Source organism: Pezoporus wallicus, unplaced genomic scaffold (genome assembly GCF_028554395.1).
Source record: "Pezoporus wallicus isolate ANWC-B61680 ecotype Strahan unplaced genomic scaffold, APGP_CSIRO_Pwel_v1 contig_13859, whole genome shotgun sequence".
NCBI classification, from domain to species: domain Eukaryota; kingdom Metazoa; phylum Chordata; class Aves; order Psittaciformes; family Psittacidae; genus Pezoporus; species Pezoporus wallicus.
In genome coordinates, this window is record NW_026637614.1 from 77,263 (window position 1) to 105,193 (window position 27,931).

Sequence of the window (27,931 nt, forward strand, 5' to 3'; positions counted from 1 at the left end):
CTGCCCCCCTCTGCTGGAAGAGCTCAGCACCTCCAGCTGAGCAGCTTTACTTTTCATTCTGTATCAGGTTGGTCCTTGGCTGAGACTCAGTCCTTTGGCCATGCTCGTAGGGCATGCAAAGTCTAACCCTGTTCTCCTGTGCAGTTTCTTCTATAATGTCCCAAAATGGGATGACACTGACTACAGCCCTGTTGCTGGTCTGTCCCCTCAGTGCTTATTTTTCACCTCTTTTAACTGATGACAGTAGTTAAGGGCACAAAGACAAAGCTTAGATATGGACCCAAATTACATCTTCAAAGTTTATCACTCTTGATAAGATTTTGTGGTTGAATGAGCTGTAAAAAGCTGAAAATTAGAAAATTATCAGCTGTCCCTTAGGCATCTTTGGCCACTAGACCATGTTCTGCCTTCCCAACCTGAGCTCAAAAAGGTTATCTGGGAGGTTCATTTGTCAGTGCACATTTAGTGCCTGTTGTGAAGAGTCTACTTATTTCTCCAGATGACCAACCCAAGTTCACCTTACCAGTTGTGTCACATCCTGGACTGATAGTCCTACAACCCTCCTTGCTGGAGAGAGACCAGGGACAGAGCAGGGAATGGGAGCTAAATCCATCTGAGTTCAAAACCTTTGTAGAAGAGCAGAGATCTGTAGAGGCAGAGCAGAATCCTGTATTCCCATAGACTGAATGTCTTTTGGTCCAGATCTTTGAGCCCAGCCAATTTCAATTTAAAACACCCTGCTATGTTTCCTGTCTCCAGCCCCAATGACCCAGGAGTGTTTTATAGGTAACTAACCCAAGAAATAACCCTGCTGTATGGGAATGCATCAAGTAGCAAAGCACCAGCCTAATAGTAGCTCCCAGCTTTCCCTGCTGCTGAGTGCTGCTCTTCTGAATTCTGAAGTGTCTTTGGATATCAAATAGAGCTGATTCAGGCTTAACGTTTCTTTTACCTTGCCCTGATTTGCCTCTGCTCTTCCATGAATATTATCTCTCAAGCATGGATGAGAATGTGATTGCTCTCTGTTTCTCTTAGCTGTACCCAACAAGAGCTCTGCACAATCCACAGTCCAACAAAGAACTGTTTCTTTCAATCTTGTGGGCTACATTTGACTCAATCTGAGATGCTAAACAACCCCCTTAAAACATCTCCATATTTTCTATATCCAAACCCTCTTCTTCAGAGGCATGGTATATCAATCATCTAGTTTTTGCTGAGAAGCAAGATTTCATAAGTCAAATAAGCCCAAGAACAACTCTTCAGAGAGCAATAGACACTTGAGTCTCCCACAACCCAAAGAAGAAAGACCAGAAAGCAAGGCACAAAGCAATTGAAGCAGATATGTCAAAGATTTATTGTATAAATCTACAAAAGGTTTTGCTACAATAGCAAATAGAGCGTAGCACTATTCTATTGACAGGTTCTAGTGGCTTGGTGTGATCTTGTAACTCCAACATGACACATGAGGAATAAACTGCCTGATACGGTCAGATCTAGGGCGAGTTATGTCGGCTTACAAAGACCTTTTGGCTTCAACCCCTATAACCTGTAGCAATTCAATGCATTTGCCTTTTGTACAAGGTTCCTTGAATTAATAATATCTCTAGTAAAAATAAAACCTCTAAAGTAGTTTTGTCAGAGTCAAATGTAAAATTGCCTAAGGAAAAGAAAGGAAAAAAAACCCAGTGGTTGAAATCCACTAAAATTGCACAGACACAACACATACACACTTCTTCATTCATGTGCCTTTGCCCCAGGAAAATAAACTACCAGCCCTTCCTGGAGAGGCTGGCAATATAAACCAGGGTGCTACAAGTAAAGCTCCGACCTGCCAGGAGCAGTAATTGAAATAAAATCAGTCCAGGAGATTCAGTTCTGTACACTCCAAAAAGCCAGCTGAAAATGTATAAACCTCAGGACCAAATGAACAAGTAGCACAGACAGGATAATTCATAAAAAAGGCAGGAAAATCTATTGAAAAATAAAATGCCTATTTGAGGCTGCCAAGTCCTTTGTAAGGGATTGTGGAAGTTAAGCACCTCAAACATCATTTTGACCTTGAGAGGATGCTTGTCAAGTCTGCCTTTACATAGGTTTACCCAGTTTTCTAGTCCTGGACATTTTTGCTGAGCATTGTTGGAATGCACATCAGGTCCCATTGGCTTAGTTCAAATGTAACAGAACACCACAGAATTTAGTGAGGTGGATTTCATTGCTCAACACACATACACCTGCACTGACACGCACACATGCATACCCAGGACAGTTGGCTCTGGAAGAGAGAGGAACCAACTGGACCTCTTCAGCTGAGATATGAACCAAAACTGCCTTGTCCACTCATCCAAGCTCTTCCTTTTGCACACTGTTTGCACTCCCTGGGTCTGGATGGAAACAGTCACGCCAAAGCCAGCACAAGAACCCCAGTTCCTGCAGTAACTCTGGCCCATGCAGATCCAGGAAGCGCCTGCTGTCTCACAAGACTATCATTTCTGGCAAGACAGTCGTGCAGGCTCAAGCAGTTCAGACAAGCATCTGGAACTGCAGGATGCTTCTCCGAACCTCCAGAGCCCTTTGAGGTTTGAAACTAATACCCGCATGAAATGAAGCTACCCTCAACTCAGGAAAAATGAGTTACAGCATTAACAGCATGGAGGGTTCGTAGCCTAAGTAGGGTCAGTCATTTGGCAAAGTTAATCAGGAAAGTTTCTTTTAGCTGAAAATCTAAGTGAAGATGTCTATAGGTGAGTCCCAGTGGCCCCAAATTGCAGAGGTATGGTATCATCTCAACAGACAGTCAGCACAAGACCAGCATCCTTGCTGTCCACAAAGCTGAGACTTGGTTCTTCTGCCTTTTGGTTTCTCTTTTCATTCTTAAGGCTTTCTTCTTTGCCTGGAGTACCTGGATCAGCTCAGACTTCTCTTTGTCCTGTCGGAAGTGGTTTCCCCCTTTCATTCTGGCTCTCAGCACCTTGAACTGCATTGTGCTGCATGAGAGGCTCTTTGGTGAGTGATTTGCCCTCTGTCGTCCTGCAGCACTCACTTCTCCCCTGGGAAAGCAGAGCGCTTGGGCACAGAGAAGGAAATGCAGCAACAGCAGCAGGGATCTCTGTTAAAGAAAACACAATGCAATAGCTTCAGTTAGATATCTCAAGTGGAGAACACAGGGGATTTCTCAGGACATGGGGTTAAATTCAGCTATGCCCACTGGGAGTTTGCACTCTGGAGATCCCACTCATATCGGCATCTAAGCATCTGCCAGTGGTCCAGCAGAAAGAAAGGCATGGTGTGCACTGTCCCCAGAGCTTTAATCATTGGGGCTGGTGTTTGGGTTCCTACATCAAGAAGTTGAAATCCCATGCAACCAGGATTTTGAAAACACTGGCTCTGAGGTCTCAAGACCTGGGCTATTCAATATTTCATATGAGGGCCCTGGGGATGCTAAGAAAGGCCCGCAAGGGTAGGATGGGAGGCAATTACCTGTGCCAGGCTTTCCTTCAGACAGTGGATCCAGCAGTCGGTGGCTGGGGATCCTGACAGCAGTTCTGATGTTGAATCCTTGGTTTCGAAGCTTTTTCTCTTTGGCTTATTTTCCAAACCCTGAGCACTGTGAAGTGAGTCCTTCTCAGAGGAGGATCTGAGTGAGTCACTGCAACCAAGAGAAGATAATGTTTGTAATGAGCGGCCAGCTCATACTCAGCAATGACACCCACTCCCCCATCACTCATCCCAGGTCATTAGTGAGAAATCTCCCTTCTCTCTGCAGACACAGCCACTGCTAATGAACTCTGAACAAGCAAGAGAAGATTCTCCTACTGTTCCTGAGACCTACTCACACCTAGTAAGGGTGCAGAGCAAAGATGCATCTCCTTCGAGTTGTGCATGGACCATGGGGCAAGTCCTTGGGCTGGGCTAATGAAAATCCCTATTTCCTGCCCATATTAATCAGAAAGTACAAGATACTGTCCTGTTTGGAAACTTTCCCCACTCACTGTCCTTTCTTTCCCTTTTGCTGGTTCTCCCCCTTCCTCACAACCCTAATCTGTCATTTAAAATGCTTCATGTCCCATTTCAGGTATTGTTTTTATCCTATTGCCAGGTTCCTACTGGAGGGGCTACGGCTGATTTAGGTCTGAGGTGTGTCAGAGAGTTGCCTTACCTTCAGTCTCTTGGAAGGAGGCATGCCAAAAGGCCTTCCAAGCCATCAGTGCCACATGTCACTGCTGTAGTAGTGCCAGGGACATCCCAGGGGCATTCCTGTTGCTGCATCCTTGCTGCTTGTCTGACAGAGGTGTTGCTTATTTGGTCTGGTGGTGAATGCAGGTGCTGCTTGAGATGTGTCCAGCCTCGGGAAGCTTTGAAGAGCCAGACTTCATGAATATGCCTTACAGAAGTGTCATCTCAAAGTCCTATCATCAGGTGTTGGTCAAAGCAAGGGGAATGCTGAGCAATACTGTCTCAACATGGAAAATGTCACAGAGTCCAAGTCCATCTTCATCCACAGGAAGATGCCGTAGAAAGCTCTTTGTGAACAAACAAGGCTCTGTCCTCAGGTGCTCCAGGACAAGGGTGTTGGGCTTTCCAAGAGCATTTTGTATCTGTCTGTGTGAGCAAACTCTTCCTTGTGATGCACAGGCTGAAACTGTGCTGGGACACACAGCTCCTCTCTTCACTTCTTTTTGCTTTTACATGGCAAAAGCTGCTGTTGTCTCCACACATCAGCATGGATTTGATTTGCTGCTCTAGGGGTATTTTGCTCTGGATTTAGGTTGTGTTTGTTTTTTTTAATTCAAAGTATAAGGATTTATTTCCCTTCTCTTCCCCCCCACCCTCTTAAAATAGCTCTGGTGCCTCCTCTGTCCACCTCAACATCCTCTCTTCTCTGAAAGGAAAGAGACTTCCCCTTTAATAAATGAGCTCAGAATTAAATCTGAAACTCTTGTTTCCTGCTGAATGCACAGAATAATGTGCAGGGAAAGGGTGAGATTTTCCTCTGCACTGCAGTGGCCTTGATTAGAGTGAGCCGAAACTAAGGCAAGAAATAAACCAGTAAAAGCCTCTTGAGAGAAAAAACATTAAAGCAGGTATTAGGTGCAGTGAAATGAAAAAAAAACCCACTAAAAATAATCCAGTTCCTTAGAGTTTTCAGTTCCTGAAGTCATAGGAATCCCTTTAAAGAAAACCTTTAAAACATATTTAAACCTTTGGAGCAATAAAAGCAGGAGATTGCCAAGCAAAGAAAAGCCCAGTGATAAACCAGAAAAGGGCAGGGGTCAAAAGAAAGATGTTTCCTCAGGGCAAGGGCACCTCTTCAGAAGAGGGAGGAGAGAAGGAAAGATCCATATGGGTAGGAACCCTCAGCCAATTGCTGCACTCATATGAAGTCCTTGCAAGCTGCCCGTGCTAAGCAGCTGCTTCTGAAGTTAGGAATTGTCTCTAGTTTCTTGTCAGGGATCCCCTAAAATTGTCTGTTCCCCACAGTGGTGCAAGCAGTATCTCCAGCACCACCGTACTGCATGGCTCAGGTGAGGTGGGCAACCACATCCTAAGGTACCCCATCACCTCCCTCCCCCCACAAGCAAAGTTAATTGCTCTGCTATGGGCTGTTGGACTGAGCACACCTCATGTCTCATCTCAGCCAGAACCTCTCCCCAAGGAGAAGCTTCCTAAATAAGCCCCTTTCTCCCTTTCATATAACCCAGACCGCTGCCTCCCATGGACTAGCTCATATGACAGTAGCTGGTGGGCTAGGGGGCTCGGGTTGAGTCCCATTGCTCGGCACGGGACTGGCAGTGGTTGAAGGAGGTGCAGTCTCCACAGAGTCTCCTGGTTGAATCTCAGGGGTCCTCTGTGGGCTGGGCTCCTCAGAGTGGTCCATGTTGCCCTGGACTTCCTTCCCTCTTTGGATCAGCTGCTCTAAGGTCTTGGGCAAGGGGTAACTCAAGAAGCGCTTCAGTTTGGGCTGGAGGGTGCCTACCACATACTGGATAATTTCCTCCTCATCTGCATCTACATAGAGAGTCTGGTACAAGTCCCTCTTGCGCCAAAGGAACTGATCCAGGGGTTCTCCCTCTTTCTGTGGCAAATCCAGCTCCCTTTTGATAGCATCCCTAGTCAGAGTCCCCTCGCTGTACTGCAGGAACTCCTTCTTGAACTCAACCCAGTTCTTGACGGAGTCCTGCTTGTATTCCCACCACTTTTTGGCTGGGCCATTCATGTGGTTTTGGATCTGAGACAGCCAGTACTCCTCTGTTCCACCCACCTGCTTTAAGTATTCCTCCAAGTGGCTCAGGAACTCCCGGGGATCCTCAAAGACCTGAGTCTCCACTGGGGAGGTTGGAGCATCCTCCGACACAGAGACCCACTGGTAGGAATCATGGGCCTGGGGGATGCTGGGCACTTCCCCAGGAGGAGGGGTCAGTGCATACATTTGGCTCATATCAAGGGCATAGTCATAAATCTCACCCTCACTCGGCCTTATCTCTGGGCCTCCCACCCCAACGGACACAGTCTGCTTGCCATGCTCCCCTGGGCAATATTTGCCTCCCATGGACTCCAGTCGGTCCGCCCACTTCTCCAGACGGAAAAAGACCTCCTTCCAAACATTCATCTCTCTCTTGACCCACCTCTCCAGATGGGCAATGGTTTCCTGGCATCTGGCCAGGCAGGCCTTGATGGACTTCTTCCACCTTTGGTTGTCAGTTGGGACGTGGTCCTCTAAGTTATTCTCTAACTTCCCCACTGACTTCTGCAAGCCTTTCAGCTCGCGCTCCACCTGCTTGGAGACCTCAGTCAGGAGGTGCCGGTGGGTCCTCCTGACGTGCTCCAACATTTCTGCCCTGCACTTCCCTATCTGCAGGATCACATTGGGCTTGTTGGCAACTCCACGGTGCCCCTGGAAGGAGTGGATGCCAGCGTTGGTGACATTGTCCAGCTGCATGGCTCCGACCGTGCGAGTGTCAAACACAGACAGAACTGTGTTGTAAAGCCCTGGCACTAGAGCTGGCTCTCAACAAACCCCCACCACAGCACTTCCTGAAAGACACACAGAGACTTCTAAACCCCCCTCAAAGGACTTTTCAACACAAACACAACCAAATCAGATATCACCACAGAGCGAGCTGTTCGGTCCCCGGGGATCCCAGACAGAGTTGTAGGCAAATTCCAGCTGGAAACGCCGGTCTCACGTGCTCAGGGTGTCCCAGAGAGAGCCAGGATCCAGGAACAAGGAGAGAGGAGTTGGCTGAATGTCTCCTGCTACCTGCTTGTCCGGAGTTGAACGTCCGCAGAGTCCTTGCTGGAGAGAAACACAGAGAGATGCACACTGGAAGCTGCTGCTGCAAAAAAAATCCCGGTGCTTTCTCCTCGGGTAAACTTGGATGAGTCGAGAAATGCTTTCACTAGAGATGCAAAGAGCTGCTTCTCTTCCCTGGCTGAACTGCCACTAGTCCGGGCTCTTCCATCTACTTATACCCCACACAGCTCAACATGTGGGTGGTGCCCTGCCTCCTCTCGCACTCTCAGCGCGGCGTTCATTGGAGGAGAAGCGAGGCCGGTGTCTGTGGCAACCCAGATCTTGGCAGCCTCCCCTTGCTTCCCACCCCCTCGCACACACCCCCAGACTCGACGCGAGAAGCACTTGAAAGGTGCTGGAGACAGTTGGGTAGATGGATGAGTAATCGCACCTTCCGCCTTTCAGATTGCAGGGAAAAGGGAAAAGGAGGGAGGGGGGGGATAAAAACCACACTTATTCATTCCACAACTATTTACTCAGCAAGGTCATCATTAGCATGCTTCCCCTGGCAGGACTCGCAGAGGGGGAGATGAGGAGGGATTCAGTGTGTCACACGAAGAGAGACTCCCACGGGGCCCCCGCACACATCTACATCCACACAGTGAGCTCACTGTTTATGCAAATGCTTTGGGAATGGTGGCAAATCAGCAGGGAAAAGAGGGAAAATAAAGAAGTAAAGGGAGGGCAAAGAAAAGAAAGGGGGGGGGGGGGGAGAAGGAGAGGGGGAAACACCCACAGGAGCCAGCCACTTCAGTACAAACTGGACTCTCTACAGCACTGGTAGGTGGGAGTCATCCCCGCTGCCTCATTGCACCCGGCCAGCCTCTATCTTGGGAATATTCACTAAGGGAGGGGGATGGCATCCTGGTTCTTTACACCAAATTAAATCCGCCCATCGAAAGCCTGTTCCGTACTTAGCTTGAATCAGATGCTTAATCAGTTAGCCAACCCACAAGCGCAGATGAAGCTACATTTGTTCTTCGCTCTTAACAAAGCAGGAAAAGCCAACCATAAAAGGAATCCCCGGGTCTTATATAAGCCAGAGATAAAGGATTCCCTAATCTGAGAGAGTTCCCTGCCGGAACATCCTCGGAGAGGTACTGAGGACATCTGGGGCTTCTCATCCTCTCCCAGTAACAGTGGATGGGGGCAGTGGGATGCTGATTCATGAATATTACCTAAAAAGGGGTTTCAAGCCTGTTGGAAATGCCTTGTCTCCGCTCAGGGTGACGGGCATTGTGCCAGGGAGGCTTAGGATGGGTCTCCCACGGCTCCTGGTCGTGTGTTTCCTGGTGGGATTGCAGCCAGCCTGTTAGCAGTGAGGAGACGTGTGGTCTTTCAGCGAAGTCCTGCTGAAAGGAGGTCTGAGTAGCCCCAGGCATTAAAGCAGATTCCCCTTGGAGCAAACGTGGTGATTAAGATGAAGGGGATGAAGGACAGGGGTCAGGACTCCCTTTCCCCCTTCCATACCCATGTGTTGCAGGAAGATGTGTGGCTGCTCCTTACCAGGTGGTGGCACATGGACAAACACTACTGCTGTATGGAAACAGGAGGGTTATTTAGGGCAGCAGCAAGCTGAGATAGAAGGGCTGCGTAGTTTGGTTGTGGATGGGGAGCGATGGTGAGTAGGGAGAGGGACAGAGGCCTGAGAGTGTAAACACAGGATTCCTAATCCAGTAAACCCTCCCAGTGCCACTTGACCCTATACATAACATGATAGGGATATGACCAGCAGAGAGCAATGTCCTCTGTCCTGCTTACTTCTCTGCTTTCACCCAGCTTTCCTAAGCACGAGTGTATAGTGAATTTGTGTTTGAAGGAAGGGTCAAATAGGAATCAAGTAAGGGTTTGGGACAGCTCTGTAGCCTTTTACGCTCTGGTCTCTACACCTCTGAGAGTCCAGCTTAAACCTGCACTGCCAGTAAGAGATCACATGAATTAGAAGAGACTGTGCAGTTTCTGTATATCTGTATTAGTGCTAAGACATTCTTCAGAAAGCTTTTCACCCAGAAATGGCCTTTAGGAGATTTCCAGTGGGTGGCGACAGGTTATAGACTGGATTTAACTTTGCAAGAGACCTCTTTTCAACATCACCTCATTCCATCTAATACCAGCCTGGGATGAACTGGCTATAAAGCCAATCCCATTAAATCCATCTCTTTCTTACTCTCTTAGTTTTCACTGTGGGGGGGGGGAAATCATCAGTCTGAATGGCCTCATTTGGCACTTAGGTCTTGGCACAGTATCCCAGGATTATCGAGGGACCTCAGGAGATTTCTAGCTCAACCTCCTACTCTAAGGTGAGTCAGCTACTGGGTCAGATGAGGTAGCTCAGGTTTTAGACATTGAAAAACCCACGGATGGGTATTGCACATCCCTCTTTGGACAACCTGCTCCACTGCATAACTCTTCTCAGAGGGAAAACCTTTTTCCTTATACCAAGACTGTCTTGTTTCTATTTATACCCAATGTCCCTTGTCCTCTCACCAACCACCTCTATGAAGAGCCTGGCTCTATCTGCTTGATAACCCCCCACAGGTATGGGATATTGTTGTTAGGAACCCCAAAGCCGTTGCTTCTCCAGTCTGAACAAGTCCTAACCCTACACCAGGCACCAGGCAAGTGCTCTAGCCCTGATCATCTCAATGCCCTGTGCTTAACTCATTCCAGTTGATCAATATCCTGCACTAAGTTGCACTAAGTGGGCTAAAGCCAGCCCTGAGTAGAGGGGGATAATCATGTCTATTGATCTCCTGGCTGTTCTCATGCTCCCATAATCAGTCCAGGATATATTTTTGCTGCCAGGACACACTGTTGGATCATACTCACCCTTCTGTCCTCCAGTACCCCTAGGTCTATTTATGCCAATTAGTTCCTGCCAGAGACACTTCCAGGCACAGAATTTGTCCTTTTTGAATACCATAAGGTTTCTGCTGGCCCTTTCCAGGTCTCTAAGTTCATCTTATTCAACAACCATCCCACAGGGCTCTCCCCTTAATCTGTGCACTCTTCTTCTGTGGAGGTGGTGGGGGAGAAAAGAGGAGGAACGGGGGTTTTCCTTCTGGACCTGCTGGGGAATGACTTGCTGATTAAGACAGTGATAAGCATTTTCATTGTATTTCTAATTAAAGTAAGGAGCGTGGGTAGAGGAGGAGAGAGGGGAGCCGGAAGCAAAGGAAGGAGAGAGATGTAGAGCACTGGGAACTGACAAGGAGAGGTAATTTAAGGCAGACAGACAATTTCCGGGCACAGATAGACAGGCATGGAAGGATAAGAGCCATGGACTGGGACAGCCTGGGGGGAAGGCTTTCATAGCCACAGCAGCTTTACCCCAGGGCTTCACAAAGAGGCAGATAGGCTTCTGCTGAAATCAGCTGCCTGGCCTCGGGGCAGCTGGCAAGGGGATGGATGGAGACTGCAAGGCATATGGTCCTCTGGATGGCCACAGGAGGTTCAAGAGGGTGGCAAGAAGAGCCAAAAAGGAGGTGGGAAGTGAGGAAGAAAAGGGTGATCATTGAGGAGGGGTAATTTCCTCTGAAACAGCTAAGCAGGAACAAGGAAAGGAGAGTAAAAAGCAAGAGCCACATCTTGTAGCCCAGCAGGGATAGCGTCAACGTGAGCTGTCTCGCTAGTGCTTCCTGAACAGATTTAAACCACAGCAGGTTAGGATCAGACCCCCCAAAAATGGGGAGACGGAAAGAGAAAAGCCAACTGAGTAATTGTAGGCAGACAGAAGGAGTGTATGGCAGCAAGCAGAAAACCCCTGTGCAGGGAGAGGGACCAGATGAAAGGGACACTCAGTCGTAGACAGCACTGGCACCTTCCCCAGTGCTGTCACAACAGTGCTTTGCAGAGGACATGATGCACCCAGAGCCAGGTGGCATTTACCCCTTGCAGCTATTCAGGACGTGGGCTTTTGCTGCACTTTAGAGCAGATTTGATCGGGTTTGGATTGGGCTTTTTTAGGGTTGACATCCCTTTGACACCTCATCTGGCTGAACGTTTCGCTCAGACCTGCCTTATGTCAAGACATGACACTTCTTGGAGATGAGCCTGAGCTGTGAGCCAGATGAACCTGGTGGGTGAGTGAGAAGGGGGAGATCCCAGGGTTTGGGAAAGTTTATGGTGCAGCTGAGTTGTGCTGTCTTTTAGTGGCTTATAAGCCACTTATAAGGAAGAAACTCTTTACTGTTAGGGTGTTGAGGCACTAGAATGGGTTGCCCAGGGAAGTGGTGAATGCTCCATCCCTGGTGGTGCTCAAGGCCAGGTTGGACAGAGCCTTGGGTGTCATGGTTTAGTGTGAGGTGTCCCTGCCCATGGCAGGGGGGTTGAAACTGGATGATCTTAAGGTCCTTTCCAACCCAAACTATTCTATGATTCTGTGATTCTTATGCTCAGTAGAGCTCTGCTGGATGCTGTATTATCCTATCGTGGTGCCAGGGTCCCTCTCCAATTATGTATTGCGATGCGCATTGTGTTCCTTCTCTGAATCACTGCCTGGAGGACCCTGCCTTTCACCAAGGACTCTATGAAGTGCCTAAAGTTAGAATTTTAAAGGACAGTGTGGAATTAATTCCATCCTCTTGCAGGAACTGATTTTTTCTGCTGGTAAACAAGGAATTTTCTGTGTTATCCTGTATGTGCTGTGCTAGAATTTTCCTTTTCAGTTCCAGAATTTCTTCCTCCTTCTACAAGAAAAAAGAAACAGAAACCACCACAATGCTTCCTCTCTGCTTCCATACCTTTTCAATCCCTATCAATTCTCCTATCCATTACCAGACAAAGCTGGCCAGTCATTTGTTTGGTAGCAAATCCCTTAAGAAAGGAATGAAATTAAGAGAAACCAAGTTGTTGTGCTTTTTAATGCATTAAAAAATAGGGGGGGGGGGGGAATAACACATTTAATTTTACACCATACGTCTCTATTCATCCATCACCAGCACTGGAACACTTTATTGCACTGAAGCTGGCACTCACAATGCAGAGTTTCGCATTCAAAACAGGGTTCACGTCAGTGGCTGCATTGTTCGTGGCCACCCATCGTCCTCCATGGCTGAGGCCCACACGTCACTTGCTGGGAGGGTGGAGGGAAGTGACTGGGAGAATGAGCTTGCTATCAATATTAACAGTAACAATAATCCTAATAATTATTATCAGTGCCACTCCTTCTGGTGCAAGTTCTCTCCTCTTTCATTTTCCTTTTCATCTGAAAAGCTCTACTTTGCGGGGAAGATGGATTGCTTTGTTTCCAGACTAAAAATACCCTCTGAATTTCATAGGGTTGTTTTTTCTCTCTCCTTACTTAATGGGATGTTTATTACTTTTGTTTCCTCACTGGGCAGAGGAAATGTTAATGACTGCCTCCTTGTGCTGCTCTTGCCTCTTCAAGCCCTCCTGAGGCTAAATCAAGAAAGTCAAAGGATGCATCAGTGTTTTTCACGGCACAAACCTGAACTCTGGTGTTTGCTGTCATGACCCTCATGAAGTGAACACAAATAGAAAGACATATCCAAACGAACATCATTTTCCTCCTGTGCACATCACTGGCAAGGTGTTAGTGTATATTTGTTGCTAGCAAAGCAAGCAAGCCCCATGTTGAAGGGCCTGATTCGTACCTGATTTATGAAGTTTCATCTGCCTTTATGCCACATGGCTGAGAGCTGAATCTAGCCCATGTTTGGCCACACATTTGAGTCCACCTGCCCCCCTTTAGGGTGATCCTTTAAGTGTTCTAGTAAGTGTTTCTGAATTTAATGCTTTTTTAGCAATACACACTGAAAATCACAGTTCTGCTAAAGAAGGAAACACAGTGGGGTGGCTGTGAAGCCCTGGTTCATCTCCTGGTGTGGCTTGGTTGACAGAGTCCCACCAGCTCCTCACCTCTGCAAGGATGATGTGCTGATCTAAGGCTTACCTGCAGTCCCACCTTCCCCCGCAGCCCTGGTTCTGCTTTACCATTTCTATTTGGGTTTCATGTTAGCACCTTGATGGCAGTGTGAGATGAGGCCCAATGGTGATGGCAGAGGAGAACTGGGAGATCACATTCACACAGGGAAAATGGGTCATTGTCCTTTTTGGCATCAGATTACTGGGCTATCAAACCATACCCTTGATCATGTAGTAAGATGGAAGAAGCTTGTGCAGCCACATGTCTTTGGCAGTACCAACTACCAACACAATGATGAGAGCGGCTCAGGCTGCTCCATAGCTTACCTGCTCCTGTGACATCATGTAGTCCCCATAGGTGAGGCTGTGTTAAATTGCTCCTCCACCTGTGGGTGCTAAGCACCCACATTCTCGTTGTGGACTATGGGATGTGGGAAGGGTGTTAATGGCGGTCACAACCTGGTTTTCCATCAATGAAACTCATGGGAAGATTTCCAAGTTGCAGATTCCTTATTATGGGCTGTGGGCAGCAGGAATCAATGGGAAACTCCTGAGGCCATTACAGGAAATACTGCTTTGTGGTTGTTAGCAGCCAGAGCCAGTCCCATGGAGAATAAACCACAGTCCATTTTCCCCATCAAATTGCATAGTCTTACCTGCCCTGTGAGTGGCAACAGCTCTGATCCTTGAGGGGAAGTGTCAGAGGAAGCTAAGGAGGGCTCGGATTTGGAGGGGATGCCAAAGCCTCTTTTCACACAATATTGTGGTATATCCTCCAAGAAGTGTAACAGCAACAAAAGCCATGTTCGTTTGGATACCTCCAGCTAACTTTGTCCAAAGGGACATAGGACATTTCCATGGTCACACTGGGACATGATGTTGCTGTTGTCAGCCAAATCCATGTCTCCAGAGCTCTGCGTGTTAATATCTGTCAGTTCCCAGCTAGCTGCACTCACATCCATCATTGCCTTGAAGCCATAAACCAGGCCACAGCTCGCCTGGTTTTAACAGTTCTATCAGTGGTGACTCGATTTACCCTTTTCCAACTTTTGCTTTTCCTCCTTCTAAGCTATTTCTCTCATTTCTGTCTTCCCCGAGCATTGCTGTTAACAAAGGATTACCCCTAAGCATCCTTGCTCTTTGTTGCTAATATTTCTTAGCCACGGGGAGCCACAGCTCGAGTCAGTGTGAAGCTGTGTCCCCTCAGCTCAAGATAACAACAGAGCAGCTGCCTCATGTGTCAATGGGGTGGCTGCAGCACTAATAACAGAAAGGGTAATGTTAAGTTGCTCCTGAAGGGAGGGGAGCCTCATTCAGCGCATCCTCATCCCAGTCTAATTCAACCAGCTTTCCCATTTCCATTATTTAAGTCCCTGTAAATGAGAGATGGGTAATTAGGGACAGCAGGGAAGCACAGAGGAAACAGAGGAACGTGAGAAGCAAGCAGCAGGCTGTACTCATTTCTTCTTTCCAAATGTATGAGGCCCCAAACATCACTAAAACACACATTAGATGAGGGCTAGCAGGAGCTGGGGAGTGAGTTGCTGTATAAAGCTCTCCAGGAGCTTTTCCTTCCACAAAAAATTCAGCACAGTGCCACTGTTCTCTGGTACACCATTACCCCAACACTGAACATGGCTCCTTGGTGGTCTTGGGCTGGAGATCATACGGTGATCCATGGGAGAAAAGCAGTGCAGAGGCTTCATATCTCTGCACTAAGAAAGGTGTGTGTTTGGGAGCATGCAGCGATCGGGGGGTTAGGTGAAGGTGTGTATACAGTGACTGCTTAGAGCTTGAGACCTGGAAGGCCCGTGGGGCAGGGGATGCAGGTCCCACAGGAGATGCAGTCTGCTCTGGAACAACAAGAGGAACAAGGATGGGGGACAGCACCCTTTAAGGACAGGATTAAGAAGGATAAGTGTGGGACAAAAGTGATCCTGACACCAGTCTTCCCCTTGCTAGCATCTCCCCATATGATCATGAGAATTTACTCAATCTCCCTTCTTCTTGTAGAGGTTATCGCTCAAGAAGGCGGGTCCCAGCTGAAAGAAGACTGCTGAGAAGGGAACATTCATCCCTACAGGTGTGTTCAATATCAGCAAGGCCAAAATGGGGGAAAACAGAAGAAAAAAAAAAGAAAAAAGAAAAGGAAAAAAGAAAGGAAGAAAAGGGGAAAAGGAAAAAAAAAAAAGGAAAAAAGAAAAGAAAAAAGGGAAAAAGAAAAAAGGAAACCCCAGAAGCTACAATTGTAGCCAGGGTTATTTATGCTTGATTTCAGTGAAAGATCCCTAAAGATTTAGAGTACTTTCTTAATGTCTCTCAGACTTGACCTAGGGAGAGATGACCTTGCTACAGGACTAAGGGGATGGGATAGGTAACACATCCCTGTTACCGCACTCCCGATTTCAGCCATAGCAGCTCCCTCCCATCACAATAGGATTTAAGCTCTCCATGGCTCTTCGCAGGAATGTTGCAACAGCGATAGGGAAGGATGTGGGGGGAGATGCAGGAGCATCTGTCCAACGGAGCCAGCGCTGCTCTGCCAATTACCGCTGCTTCTCCCTGCTTGACACAGATGGTGGCCTCACCATTGACCTTCTCTAAGAAACCCCATCCCACGCTGTGGGGGAGGACGCAGAGTCCTGGATTTCCCACCTCACTCCCCCGTTTTCTGCCTGTTTCCAGCAGTCGTGTTTGGCTGCAGAGAAGAAGGGGAGGGAAAGGCAGCAGCTCCATGTTAACGGGTTCCCTAATGAAAAGCCTGGCAGAGGTTAGTATCCATCCCCGCGGCTACCTGAGGCGTGCTGAGCCATCCCTATAATGAGACACCGAGGTGGGTGGGTGGGCGTGTGGGGGAGAAGGGATGAGTGGGAGCAGGGAGAGGGGCAGGGAAAAAGATGAGCAACGAGTGTGTTGGATCTGTTGCATGCTCCTGCCTTTTCCCTCCTACCTGCAAACAGGGGAGGGAGAAAAGCTGCCAGGTGAGCTTTGCAACGGGGAAGGGGGTGGAAATGGGCCAGGGAAGTACCCACAGGGCATTGCTGAAATAGGGATGCTGTGGGAATGGCTGCCCAAGTGTGGTGCCTGTTCGTGGGAGGGGGGTTATAGCCATTTCTGCTCCTCACCAGGCTCTGCAATGGAGGTGGGGAGAGTCCCTGCAGTGCTGCTTTGATCAGTGCCAGGAAGGCTCTATGAGGTGCTGCTTAGGGGCTAAAAGAGGGGGAAACACTAAGATTTAGAGCGTTATGGCCCCCACAATGAACACATGCAGACGCCTCCTTGACATCCACTGCTCCATCTCCAAAATCCTCCAGCTTCTCCCCCAAGTTTTGCATGTGATGGATGCGAAAAGCACCATCTGTCTGAAATGTCAAGTCTTGTGAGGGCAGCACAATCCCATCAGGGTAGCCCTGTGTTTCTGCCAGTAGTTGTGCAGGAGCCTCACTGAACATCAGCTGCTACCCAAAGCTCTAGTCTGGGGGGTGTGTGTGCCTTAAAATCCTGTTTCCCACTTACATTACTAACAAGGGGGCTGGCATTGTATAGAATAGTCATGGGGTAGGTGCTCTTCCTGGGAGTTGCTAAAACCATGTTCAAAACACCTCTCTTTTAACTAGGACATGAATTGTGATTTCTTTACAACTGAAGAGCTCTGACCTACACATAGCAAATCAGCCATTTTCTGATAACATTGGATAACTGGTCAAACATCCACCAGACCAGACCAAGGTATAGATTTTCCAGTCTTAAATCTTAGAATAAATGCCCCATGCATCCCATATCTCACAGGATAGCAAACACCATCTCCTCTGTGCTTATTAAGTCACACACAAAGCATAGGGATCCCACTAGGAGCAACCATAGAATAGTTAGGGTTGGAAAAGACCTTAAGATCATCCAGTTCCAACCCTCTGTATCTTGTCCTTACCCAGAAGGGTCTCATTGGATGTTCACCTAAGACACAAGGCTTCAGACCACGAGTTTGTAATCACACCATACGGAACAGGCCATCCCTGTTCACCCACACTGAAAGTGCCTTATTCCTTTGCTCAGCCCCATAAACAGAGGGTTTCCCCATCAAGTCCTGTTAGGTCTGGATGAGTTTGAGTTGTGGTTTGATAGAGTGCAGAAGAAACCAGAGAGGCTCAAAAGCCAGGTTTGAGGCCAGGTTGGACAGGGCCTTGGGTGGCATGGTCTAGAGTCATGGCAGGGGGTTGGAAGTGGATGAACTTAAGGTCCTTTCCTGCCCAAAACATTCTATGATTCCATGATCCTATGACAGGCAATTCTCCAAGGGCTGCCAGGTAGGGTCCTGCTTGGTCTCTAAAAAGACATTTTCTTCTTCATTTGGGGACTGACCGATCAATACAAAACTTTTTACTTTTTCCTTCCTCATCTCCTCTCTCCAAATATTTGTGCAGATTGCCTGTGGCATTTGGAACAGCTAAAATTATCTCAATTAAATGTCTCCACTGTTTTCCTTTGTTCTCTTTTTGCTTTCTGGCTCTTTCCTTCCAGGCAGCTGGAACATGTTCTTTAGACACTCTTTAAAAACAAGAGAATAAAGCAGTCCTACCCCAAACACCCAAAAGCTAGGACTCATGGAGCTTCAGATTAGGCTTTATTTAGAAACATGGATGAAATAGATGATGTGAAAAGTATGAAAAGACTCATTGCTCTAGTATTCATCTGTAGGAAACAGGACAGTACACTTAGTCCACCAAAATCATCCCGTTAGGGATTACAGGTCTACTGGAGGTGTGGGAAAAAGGCCTAAAGGGTTGTGCACTGATTCTCAAGGTACGCCTGGTACCGTGATGTAGGAACGTGATAGTGCTGTTGTGCTCTGGGACATTCCCCCTGTGTGTTCCCATGTTCATCATAACAATATCTGGCTCATTTCCTTGACCTCTCCAGATTTGCAAATCCCCTACCAATCTGTTCTGGGAAAGAAAATTCCTTCCCAGCATCAAATCTGGCAGCTGCCTCATCCCTGTGCCTGACAGCATGAATCACCAGAGTTAAGTAACGAACCCATTTATACAGCAAGATACCATCACTGTCCAAGCAATTCTTATGCTTTTCATAAGAAAACTGTGGATTCTGCCTTATTCCCCCTCTTTTGTTCCCTGTTCTTTCTCCCAGTAACTTCTGGATGTTTTGTTAAACAGAGGAAAACTTCAGAAGGATGCTGCGATGTGAGACAGAGTCAGAAAATCCTTCACAACCCCTAACAAGGGTTGTTTACTACTAATTTTATGAGTTTCTGGGAAACCTCTCAGGGAATCTCACCAAAGCCTGTTTGGCAAGAGCAAGTAGCTTGCTAATGAGGTAGTGTGCCACCTGGTTTGTATATCACTGTCTTACAAACATCCCTACATACCCCTACACACTTTAATACACCTGTTATTTTTACAAATAACACAGTACAAATGGAACTGTTTTCTGCCTTCTTAGTAACCATTTGGTTGCTTTGGTCTATTGAAAGTTATTAAAGAAGTGATTCCCGAATGCATTTGGTTTGTCCTTCTGAAGTTCAGATGGGTTGGAATGGCAGTGGGCGAACCGTCTCGAAAGAAGGCACGGTGCACTGCGAGTTTGTGGAGGCAGAGCAGGAGCTGCAAATGTTATTAAGCCTGGGAAAAGCAATAGGACTTGTGTGCTGAGCATAACTGCAGCACTGCAATATTCAGTAAATGGCACAAAATTGCGTCTCTCAGTGCTTAGCTCCAAGACAAAGCTCTCAGACTAGCTGTTCTCCTGCTGTCTGGTCAGCCTGGGTCCATGCAGGACACAACCAAGGAGACGGTTATTGCCCTCTCTTATCTGCACTGTAGCTGGGATACCCTCCTAAAGCTTAGAAAATTCTGTCTCAAATACCTTCCTTTGTCTGAAAACAAGAATTGGATGAACACAGACCTCTGCTTTTCCAAATTGCCCCATCAGTCTGAGTGAAACACATCCAAGATCAATCAGGTTTCTCTCTTTACATAACAGAGTCACTAGAGCAAACACTGAAACAGAGTTTTCTCAGAAAAAGAGTGATTCAGACTTGGGGTGAACTTAAATGCCAGGTAAGGTTTTGTTCTTCTCTCTGTGTCTCCCTATCAGTGAGTCTGAGGGCATTTTGCTATAGGGCAGACATTGCAGATATTACTTGCATGCAGATCATTTCTCCTAGGCAGCAGCAGGACCACAGACTGCATCCCTCTGTCCAAGGTACATGCTTTAAGCCCAGTGCTCATAGGTGCAGCAGTGCTGTTATTCATAGCTTGGATTCTTAAGAGCCAAACCTTAAAGGAAAGTTTTAAAGAACCCCTTAGTGAGACCCCCCCACTGAAGGATGGGCTTGCAATATCAGCACCTTTTACACATCACACTTAAGGAGGGAGCAGGAAAGGGCTGTGTAGCAAGCACAGTCTGGCAGCCAGGCTTCATTAACTCTGTTTTTCAAAGATGCATTTATGTCTCCAGCATAACAATTGAGTTATCTCAGGCCACATATTCCACCCTCTTTAGTACATCCCCTCACAGCTATTGCAGTAGGTAGTGAGCACCCACAGTCCCCTTTGTGCCATTATTTCACCCTTTCCCTAACATATGAAACTACCATCAAAGATGAGGTTTGCAAACATAGTTTGTTGCCTACTGGAGCCTTACATTGCAGAGCTACTGCTGCTGCTGTTGCATATTTTGTGGCCCATTTTTGCTAATGGGCTCACTTGGGGGTCTGTTGAACTGCAGGGAAAATGGAGACAAGTCAACTTTCCTGCTGGGAGACCTTTGCAAACCTCAAGGAACCTTTTTTTTTTTTTTCTCAGAAACAGGAGTTCCATGCTCTTAATTAGGTCATTTTCAGAAAAGTCTGGAGAAAGAAGAGAAAATAGCGACAGCAAAATAGAGATAATCACTAAAACTGCTTTTCAAGTAAACCAGAAGCCCACTCAGTGTAATGAGACAGAAAAACATCAGGAAACCTAAAGGAGGAACATGTGCTTTATTTGACACATCAGAGCCAAGTCAGTAGGTGAAAAGCAAGAGCATCTCAACCCTGCAGTTTTCTGTCACTCCCCTGGTGCAGATAGCTGGATGAAGAGTGGAGAAACAGGGCAAAATCCCATCAGTGGCATGGTTTGTGCCAGGAATTTTGCAATGGAAGCTAAGATTTGTGACAAATCTGGTGGTGCTGAGTTGGGTAGCAAAGGTCACTCCTCTGCACCTCCATCTGGTTGATGCATTGACCCCCATTTAAAAGAACAGGGCACTCAGCAAGGGGTGATGAACCCACGTTGGCCCATAAAGGCCAGCTTCATGCCTCCTGACATGGCCAGGCACGTCAGCTGTTGGGATAAGCATTCAGTGATAGGTTTCTGCATGGATGCAATGCAATAACATTTGGAAGCTGCATCTGGCTGATGCCAGATGAATACTCAAACAAGCACAGGCAGATCAGCCCTGTGTGATAGGAAAACTGGAAGAATGGGAGGAGGGACAGTGGGGACAGAGTGATCTCCTGCTATAAGTTTGACATGACCAAAGCCTCAAACACCTGGGGGGGGGGGGGGTAGATCAAACAATTGGTTGATGGCATGAATTAACACTTCCAGCACATTGTGCCAATATGGTTTAACAGGCTGACACTTATCCTGATGTCTCAAGCCAGGGCATGAATATAAGGAGGTGCCAGAAAGATGTGTAGAAGCGCATCTAGCTCAGAACCCACTCTGCACCATTTTCCATGAGCTAATACCTGTAAAAGAGTATAATAACAGCAAAAAGTATCTAGTTTCATATCTGCACCCTCTTCATGGATGTTTTTATTCCATAAAACTGCCCAGTCATATTTTGAATGCCTGTATATTTTGGGGCTCTATAATGCCCTGTGGCGGGGAGTTGAATAGGTAACTAGATCTTCTGTGAAGAAACTCCTCCTTTTACTTTGTTCTGAGCTTGGCATTTGCTCATTTCAACTGCTAACCCTTAGTTCCTTCACCAGAAGGAACCCCTAATAACTCCTCTTTAGGTCCTATACTATCCTTCCTTTTAGCCTTTTTTTTTCTCCCTCAAACTGAATACTGTCTACACAGCAATTCCCTGTGCAGAAGTGACTATTACACCCTCCCACTGGTTAGGTTTCACATCCTTCCTGGGTTGAGGACGCCAAACCAAACCAGACACGATTCAAGATGAAATTGGAGCAGGAGTTTTTGAAGGGGAAATGGAGGCAGATGAGAGAGGACAAAAGGGAACTTTGAGTATGTGCAGTCCACACTCTACAGATCCCCTGGTGCAAAGAACACACAAGTGGCGTGAGGAACCCATGAAAAGACCTAAGTGTCATGGCAACAGAGTATTTTTCATAGGGTTATAGAATGGTTTGGGTTGGAAGGGACCTTAAAGCTCATCCAGTTCCAATCCCCTGCCATGGGCAGGAACACTTTCCATTAGACCAGGTTGCTCCAAGCCCCTTCCAACCTGGACTTGAAGACTTGAAAACAGCAGCATCTGCTAAAAGCTGCAATTTTGACCTGACTAGGATGCAACCAGAGCAGTCATCCCAACTTCACTCCATCCACTTCATTCACTCTCCATAGCACAGATATCTATGGAATGCCAGCCCTTAGGTCTGAATTGAGCCAGAAGGCAGGTTTAACTTACTTGCCTTCAATGACAGGAAGTTTAAGCTTCCAGCTTCTTCCAAATGACACGTCAAACTGGCAACAAAAGTCTTCCTCCTGACAACTTTGCTCAGAGACTTTCAGTTGTGATGTTTTCACCATCTGAATAAGTCAACTTCCCAGAAAGTCAGCTTCTGAGATTTCTAATTTAACTGCAATGTAGCACTTCCTCCAAGTCATGTGCTTTATCGGATCCTTCACTTCATCCTTTCCACCAGTGCTGCTAGCATTTGCAAAGTAGTGTAGAACATCTTTTAGTAGGAATTTTGTACCCAGCTGAAGCTTGAGTATTTCCAGCAAGGCAGAGTGGGCTGTCAAATCCCACAGTTCCCATTTGGGATCGTTTCTTCCTGTCTGAGGAAAGCTGGTGAGAAACAGAACTGCTTTGGTTTCTGCACTCTCTTTCCTTGACAAGGAGAAAGCTGGTGAAGCAAAAATGGGACAGCTGGAAGGGTAGAGCTATGTCAGTGCTGAGCCAGGCTTCCAGATAAGTTGACTTGGCAAGTCTCCCTTTCCTGTGAAGAGCCTGCAGATGGCTTCTTGTTGCCCACTCACTTAGAGCCAACAGGGCATAGATGATACAGGCTTTATGGAGTGACACCTTAGTCCAGCCCCTGAGAAAACCTGCTTGGAGGGGTGTTTCTAGTGAAAATGTGGCTCTAAGAATTATCCCTATTTTGTGTATATATTTACTACAGCCATTCTTATACAAAGATTTAACTGTTGACCTTATTGGTCTCTGACAGCTGATGTTTGGCCCATGTGTTTAAACATCAGCTTAAGCATTGGTGATAGATCCAGTGGAGATCTCCAAGTGGAGATGCTCCTTCCAACTTCTTGAATATGGCACAAGGGAATGGACTGCAGCCGCACTCACATGATCTCCTATGGAGCATCTCCCTGAGCCATTTTCAGAGAGAAAAAAACAGACTAGGTGGACCACTGGTTTGACCTAAGAGGGCACATTTTAATTTCTTAGGTACCTGTTGACTGTTAAGAAGCTCAAGAGCATTAAAACTATCATTACAGGGCTGAAAGACATGATATGGGTCATGAAGAAAGGCTACAGTCCTTTGGAGTAGCAGCTGTGGGACAGCTGGTGTAGCCTAAAGCATCACAAGTAGTACTGAATGTATTTCAGCAGCCTGAATGGAGTCCTTGTGATGTGATTGAGACAAAAGACATGGTTCAACCGCCTGCAGGACAACAGACAGGTCAAACTCCACCGAAATACCAGAGGCTATAAGGGTTTTCCTACCCTGGTTGTCACTAGTGTATGGCTGCATTATTTGTGAGGATGTTGCTTCTGCACAGCAGACTAAGATGAGAAACTGGGCAGCAGTGAATATGGAGAAAGGACTACAATGTCAAGAAGAAAATCACAGAATGATATCTCAGTTTCATCCCCCCAGCTGTTAGCAAACTGTAGATTAAAGACTTCTCAATCTAGGGAAGAAGACAGGCTTTAGGGCAACCTGTGTGTAACAATGGTGACACTCACTTTCTGCACTTCTCTCTTCTGCAATCCTTTGTAGTTCAGCCACACACAGTCCCTTGGAATGCCTGGAGAGGGGAAGACTCCTTGTGGTCTTATCAACCTATATAAGTATCTGAAGGGAGGGTGTAAAGAAGGTGGAATCAGGCTCTTTTCAGTGGTCCCCAGTGACAGGACAAAAGCCAAGTGTCCACTGAGCCAGTTTGAAGAGTAAAAGTCTGAAGGATCTCTATATTGCAACAGGTATTGTGAAGATCAGCACCCCAGCAGGGCTGAAGTATCTCAGCTGGGAGAGCGTTAGAGTGAAGATCTAAAGGTCCCTGGTTCAACCCCGGGGCTTCAGCAGTGTTTTCCTGCAGGCTTTTGTGCTTACTGTTGTTTAAGAGAGACATGGGTATACGGGAGGGGGGGCAGGAAGATGATGAAGGGACTGGAGCATCTCCAGGAAAGTCTGACAGCTGTTCATCCTGAAGGAGTATGAGGGGGTATCATATCAATATGTGTGAATACCTGACAGGAGGGTGCAAAGAGGGCAGAGCCAGGCTCTTTTCAGTGATCCTCAGTGGCAGGGCAAGAGACAATGGGCACAAAATCCCTCTGACCACCGGGAAATACTTTGACTGTGTAAATGACTGAGCATTGGCACAGGTTGCTCAGAGATACGAAGTCATCATCCTTGAGGATGCTCTAAAGATGCCTCAACACAGTCTTAGGCAACTGGTAGTTGGTGGCCTTTCTGCCAACTGCAACTGTTCCCTTTGAAACAGGGACACAGTTTTACAATACAAAGTCTTCAGCAAAAATAGTGATAGAAGGGGTTGGGGTTTTTTGTTCCCTCAACCTTCAACTGCCTCTTCTTAGTCCTATGTCATGGCCCGCTCCATAAAGAGGCACTAATGTTGACTCACTGATGTATGGAGCCATGCAGGAAATCAAAACTGTGATTTGGGAAAACAAAAAATACCCTATCAAAAAAAAAGTTAACTTTAGTCTGAATCACAACTGACCTTGAAGCAAATCCTCTCCCTAAAATCTCTTTTTCTAGGCTGAAAAGTTCTGGCGTGTGTACCTATTGTTCACAGGGGAACATCTCCACATCTCTGATAAAGTTTTCTACCCTTTTCTGAACCTTTTCAACTCTTACATTGACCTTTATAAAATGCTAATACTCAATGTGTAGGCATGCCAAAGAGTTGTGCAACTGAGTAACTGTGTTTTGTGTTTGGTTCCCCTTCCTGTTCTGATTAATTCCTGCTCTGTGGAGCCCTTTAGGCAAACAGCAGAGACAAGACCTGAATTACCGGTTGTCCAAAGAAAGAAGTGAAAAGTAGAGAAGCTTTGACTATTGATTTCTCAAAGATCAACCCCAGTAATCATCCGGTCTCTTATTCATAAGAGGGCAGAGACATATTCTTTTTCCCTTTTATTCTGGTGATGCTCTTTAAATTCTGGACATAACCTTATCAGATCCTGCAGCACTTCCTTGTATCTCCCTGCAGGGAGATGACTTCCCTGATCGGGATGTGAATAATGACTTGTGTGTAACTCAAAGACATCTTGATGTGCTTAAGCCTTGATAAAATAGCATGGGTCCCTCTGGTCAAATGATTTTATCAGCCACCACCAACTAACAGGTAGGAACAGAACATGCATTGTCCTTCTGCTTAGTCAGGACAACAGTATGTATAACAGTTGCTCACCCACTGAATCGTAGAATGGTTTGTGTTGGAAGGGACTGGAAGGGACCTTAAAGCTCATCCAGTTCCAACCCCTGTCATGGGCAGGGACACCTTCCACTAGAGCAGGGTGCTCCAAGCCCCTTCCAATCTGGCCTTGAACACTGCCAGGGATGGGGCAGCAACAGCTTCTCTGGGCACCTTCACAGGGAAGAGCTTCTTCCTGATATCCAACCAAAATCTACCTTCTTCAGTAGTGCCCTTTGCAGATCTGATGATGCACTCAGGTAGGATCCTCTACCTCAAGGATGCACCAAATAGAAAACATCTCTTAACTCCTACTGTCTATGCCTGCATCTAAATTAGGCATGAGCTTCCTTGTCCCCAGACTGGATAAGGGTAAATCAGAGCCCCCTGCATGGTCCATATGCAGGATTAAATGATACCAAATTTGATGCATGTCTTGGGCTTCATTTTGTTATGAAAACAGACCTCAGTTCATTGTGTATATGCACATACCAGATATTGCCCTCAGGTTTAAGAACTGTTTACACACTGCCTGTGCTGAACTGCTCTGACCTCATCTACCACAGCAGAGAAATGCAGCCTTGGGCACCAAGGGCAGAAGAAAATCAGATTCCAGGCTCATTAGTCATGAGTCAGGGAGCAGTAGGGTGGCACAGAGTTCAAGCAGTCCTGACAACAAGATTCTGACCTGATTCTGAGTTCATGGTTTAACAAGTGTGCTGGAAATCTAAATAAGGCCAGTGCCTGAGCTTGAGCATTGCTCAGTGCCCTTCCATAGCACTTAAATGGGCCAAGCTGTGTCCTCCCAGGCACAGTTCAGGAAATAGCAGGGAGCAGAAATCATTCTCAGGAGGTGTTTTGGACATATTAGATCTATTTCTGTTAGGGCAGAGAGAGGAAGAGGTTTTTAGATCGTGCCTTAGTCCCATTGAGCAGGACAGACCAGTCGTGTTTGCTACAACAGTCCCTACAGAGGACCTGGTGTTTCCCATCACCTCTCCTTGGTGGTCAGCCACCAGCATCATTACCTCAGGCAGTCTAGAAATGCTTGACACAAGGAGGATGAGCATTTGGAGTAGTTTTATTATGGGCTGCTGAACAAATAAACCAATCAGGTGAGGAAATCCCCTGAGCTAAAACAGTCAAATAGTGAGAAAGATATTTGAGGGTAGAAGAGATCTGTAGGGGGGAATCCGTGTGTGTTTTCCCTGTTCTTATTCCTCACTGGGTACCTGTTCATGGACAGTACTGGAGGATGCTCAGCCTCATGGAAATGCCAGTGGCAGCTCACCCCTAACCCAGCTGCAGCCCAGCACAAGGAGGTAGCTGCAATCAGGTTGCTTTGAAGCCGAATCCACAGCTATAGGAAGGCAAAGGAAAGGCTCCCACTGATGCTAGTAATCACGTCACACTGCAGGATGTAAAGAAACCCCCAGAGACCATAATGCAGCGCTGCCAAAAGCAATGACAGCAGCTTATTTCCCTGCTCCTTCCCCCTGTGACCTCATCCCCTCCTGGCTGAAACTGCTTTGGCTCAAGCCTCAGCGCCAAAACTTGCCAAGTTTCCCTGTGCTTAGCTAAGAGAAGGGTTAAAGCGGTTCCATGCTCGTTGGCGCTTGCTCGTTGGGGAGGCGTGGAGCGAAGGTGCAGGATGAATAACAGCAGTGGGTGGCAGGCAGCGGGGGCAGCTGCCCTGCCAGCACCTTCACCCAGCCCACACACGCACACAGATCCCTCCTCTCGCCACCGTTCAGGCCCCTTCGACACAGGGTCCCCCACGTTGATCAACCAGCGCATGTCAGACCCTGATATCCATCGTGCCCTGAGCCCCTGCGCAGCGCTGCTCCAGCCCGCAGCTCTCCCCCACACGTACTCACAGCTCTCCCAGGGCTCTTCATCTCTGCTTTTCCTAGTGGTTTCTGCCTCTTTCGCTTAATGCCTCCACTCCTGATTTGCTGCTGCTGTCCTTCTCCCCCATCCTCGGGATACCTCTCTCCACCTTTCCCACCAAGAGGACCGGCAGGGATCGGTCCGCATGCATTCACCTTGACCGTACAGCACCAGAGCTGTATCTCACTGCTGCTGAGGTGCAGGAGCCTGCACGGAAAGATCAGCCAGCTAAGCCCAAAGGAAATCCTCAGCAGGAGCTTTGAAACTTTCCCTCCAGAATAAAATGAACAAAACCCCCAACACAAAATGAAACCAGACCAACCAAATCAGGGCGGAGAGGAAAAAATCCCTGCACTGTCACTGTTGTCACTGTAGGAGCATCACTGGGTTTGTTAGTACACCTGGGGGTGTTCCCACTGAAGCTACTGAATGCAGTTACTGACACAGTTGGTTTATGAAGTCAGACAGAGGACCCTGGACCTCTGATTTGCAGTCACTGTGAATCACTGCTGCAGGGGCTATACTGCTGCCCTGGTGAAAAGGTGATGGAGCGAGGCATGAATATTCTCAGCATCGCCTTCTCTATTTTGCCAGTTGTTTTTTCTTACAGTTTGCACTCCTATGGAATGCTTCTGCTGTTGCTTTCTTTTTCACAGACTCATAGAGTCATAGAATTGTTTGATTTGGAAGGGGCCTTAAAGATCATCTAGTTCCAACCTCCCTGCCATAGTCAAGGACACTGTCCACTAGACCAGGTTGTTCAAACCTACTGTAATATATAGGCTAATTGGACTCCGTGTCTTTGTCCCTCTGCTCTTGCTAGCTTGAGGACAAAGCAATTCTTTTATTCACGCCTCAGTTTCCCTCACCAGAAAATTGGACAAAATACTCCAGAGTCCTTTGCAAAGTGCTCTGAGATCTGACAGAGAGAGCTAGCCATGACAGAGACAGAGGCAGCCAACACACACAGACAATAAAAGACATTGCC

At 47.1% G+C, this 27,931-nt stretch overlaps 1 protein-coding gene, 1 long non-coding RNA gene and 1 other non-coding gene across 3 annotated transcripts in view; 2 read left to right on the top strand and 1 right to left on the bottom strand.

Annotated features, from left to right (window-relative positions):
• Positions 1-1,330: 1,330 nt before the first annotated feature.
• ARC (activity regulated cytoskeleton associated protein) lies at positions 1,331-27,132 on the bottom strand. The gene is made up of 4 exons (XM_057406670.1): positions 26,931-27,132; positions 4,157-7,294; positions 3,478-3,646; positions 1,331-3,106 (listed from the first exon to the last, which is right to left on the bottom strand). The coding sequence occupies exon 2, from the start codon at positions 6,935-6,937 to the stop codon at positions 5,723-5,725; it is 1,215 nt and encodes a 404-aa protein (XP_057262653.1). The 5' UTR covers positions 6,938-7,294; positions 26,931-27,132; the 3' UTR covers positions 1,331-3,106; positions 3,478-3,646; positions 4,157-5,722.
• The window catches only part of LOC130597804 (uncharacterized), a 40,147-nt gene continuing 27,896 nt past the window's right edge, over positions 15,681-27,931 (top strand). Inside the window, exon 1 of the long non-coding RNA XR_008971862.1 lies at positions 15,681-15,947. This is a non-coding gene — a long non-coding RNA (uncharacterized LOC130597804). The remainder of the gene's footprint in view (positions 15,948-27,931) is intronic.
• TRNAF-GAA (transfer RNA phenylalanine (anticodon GAA)) lies at positions 23,622-23,695 on the top strand. The gene has a single exon. It is a non-coding gene; the product is annotated as a tRNA-Phe (tRNA).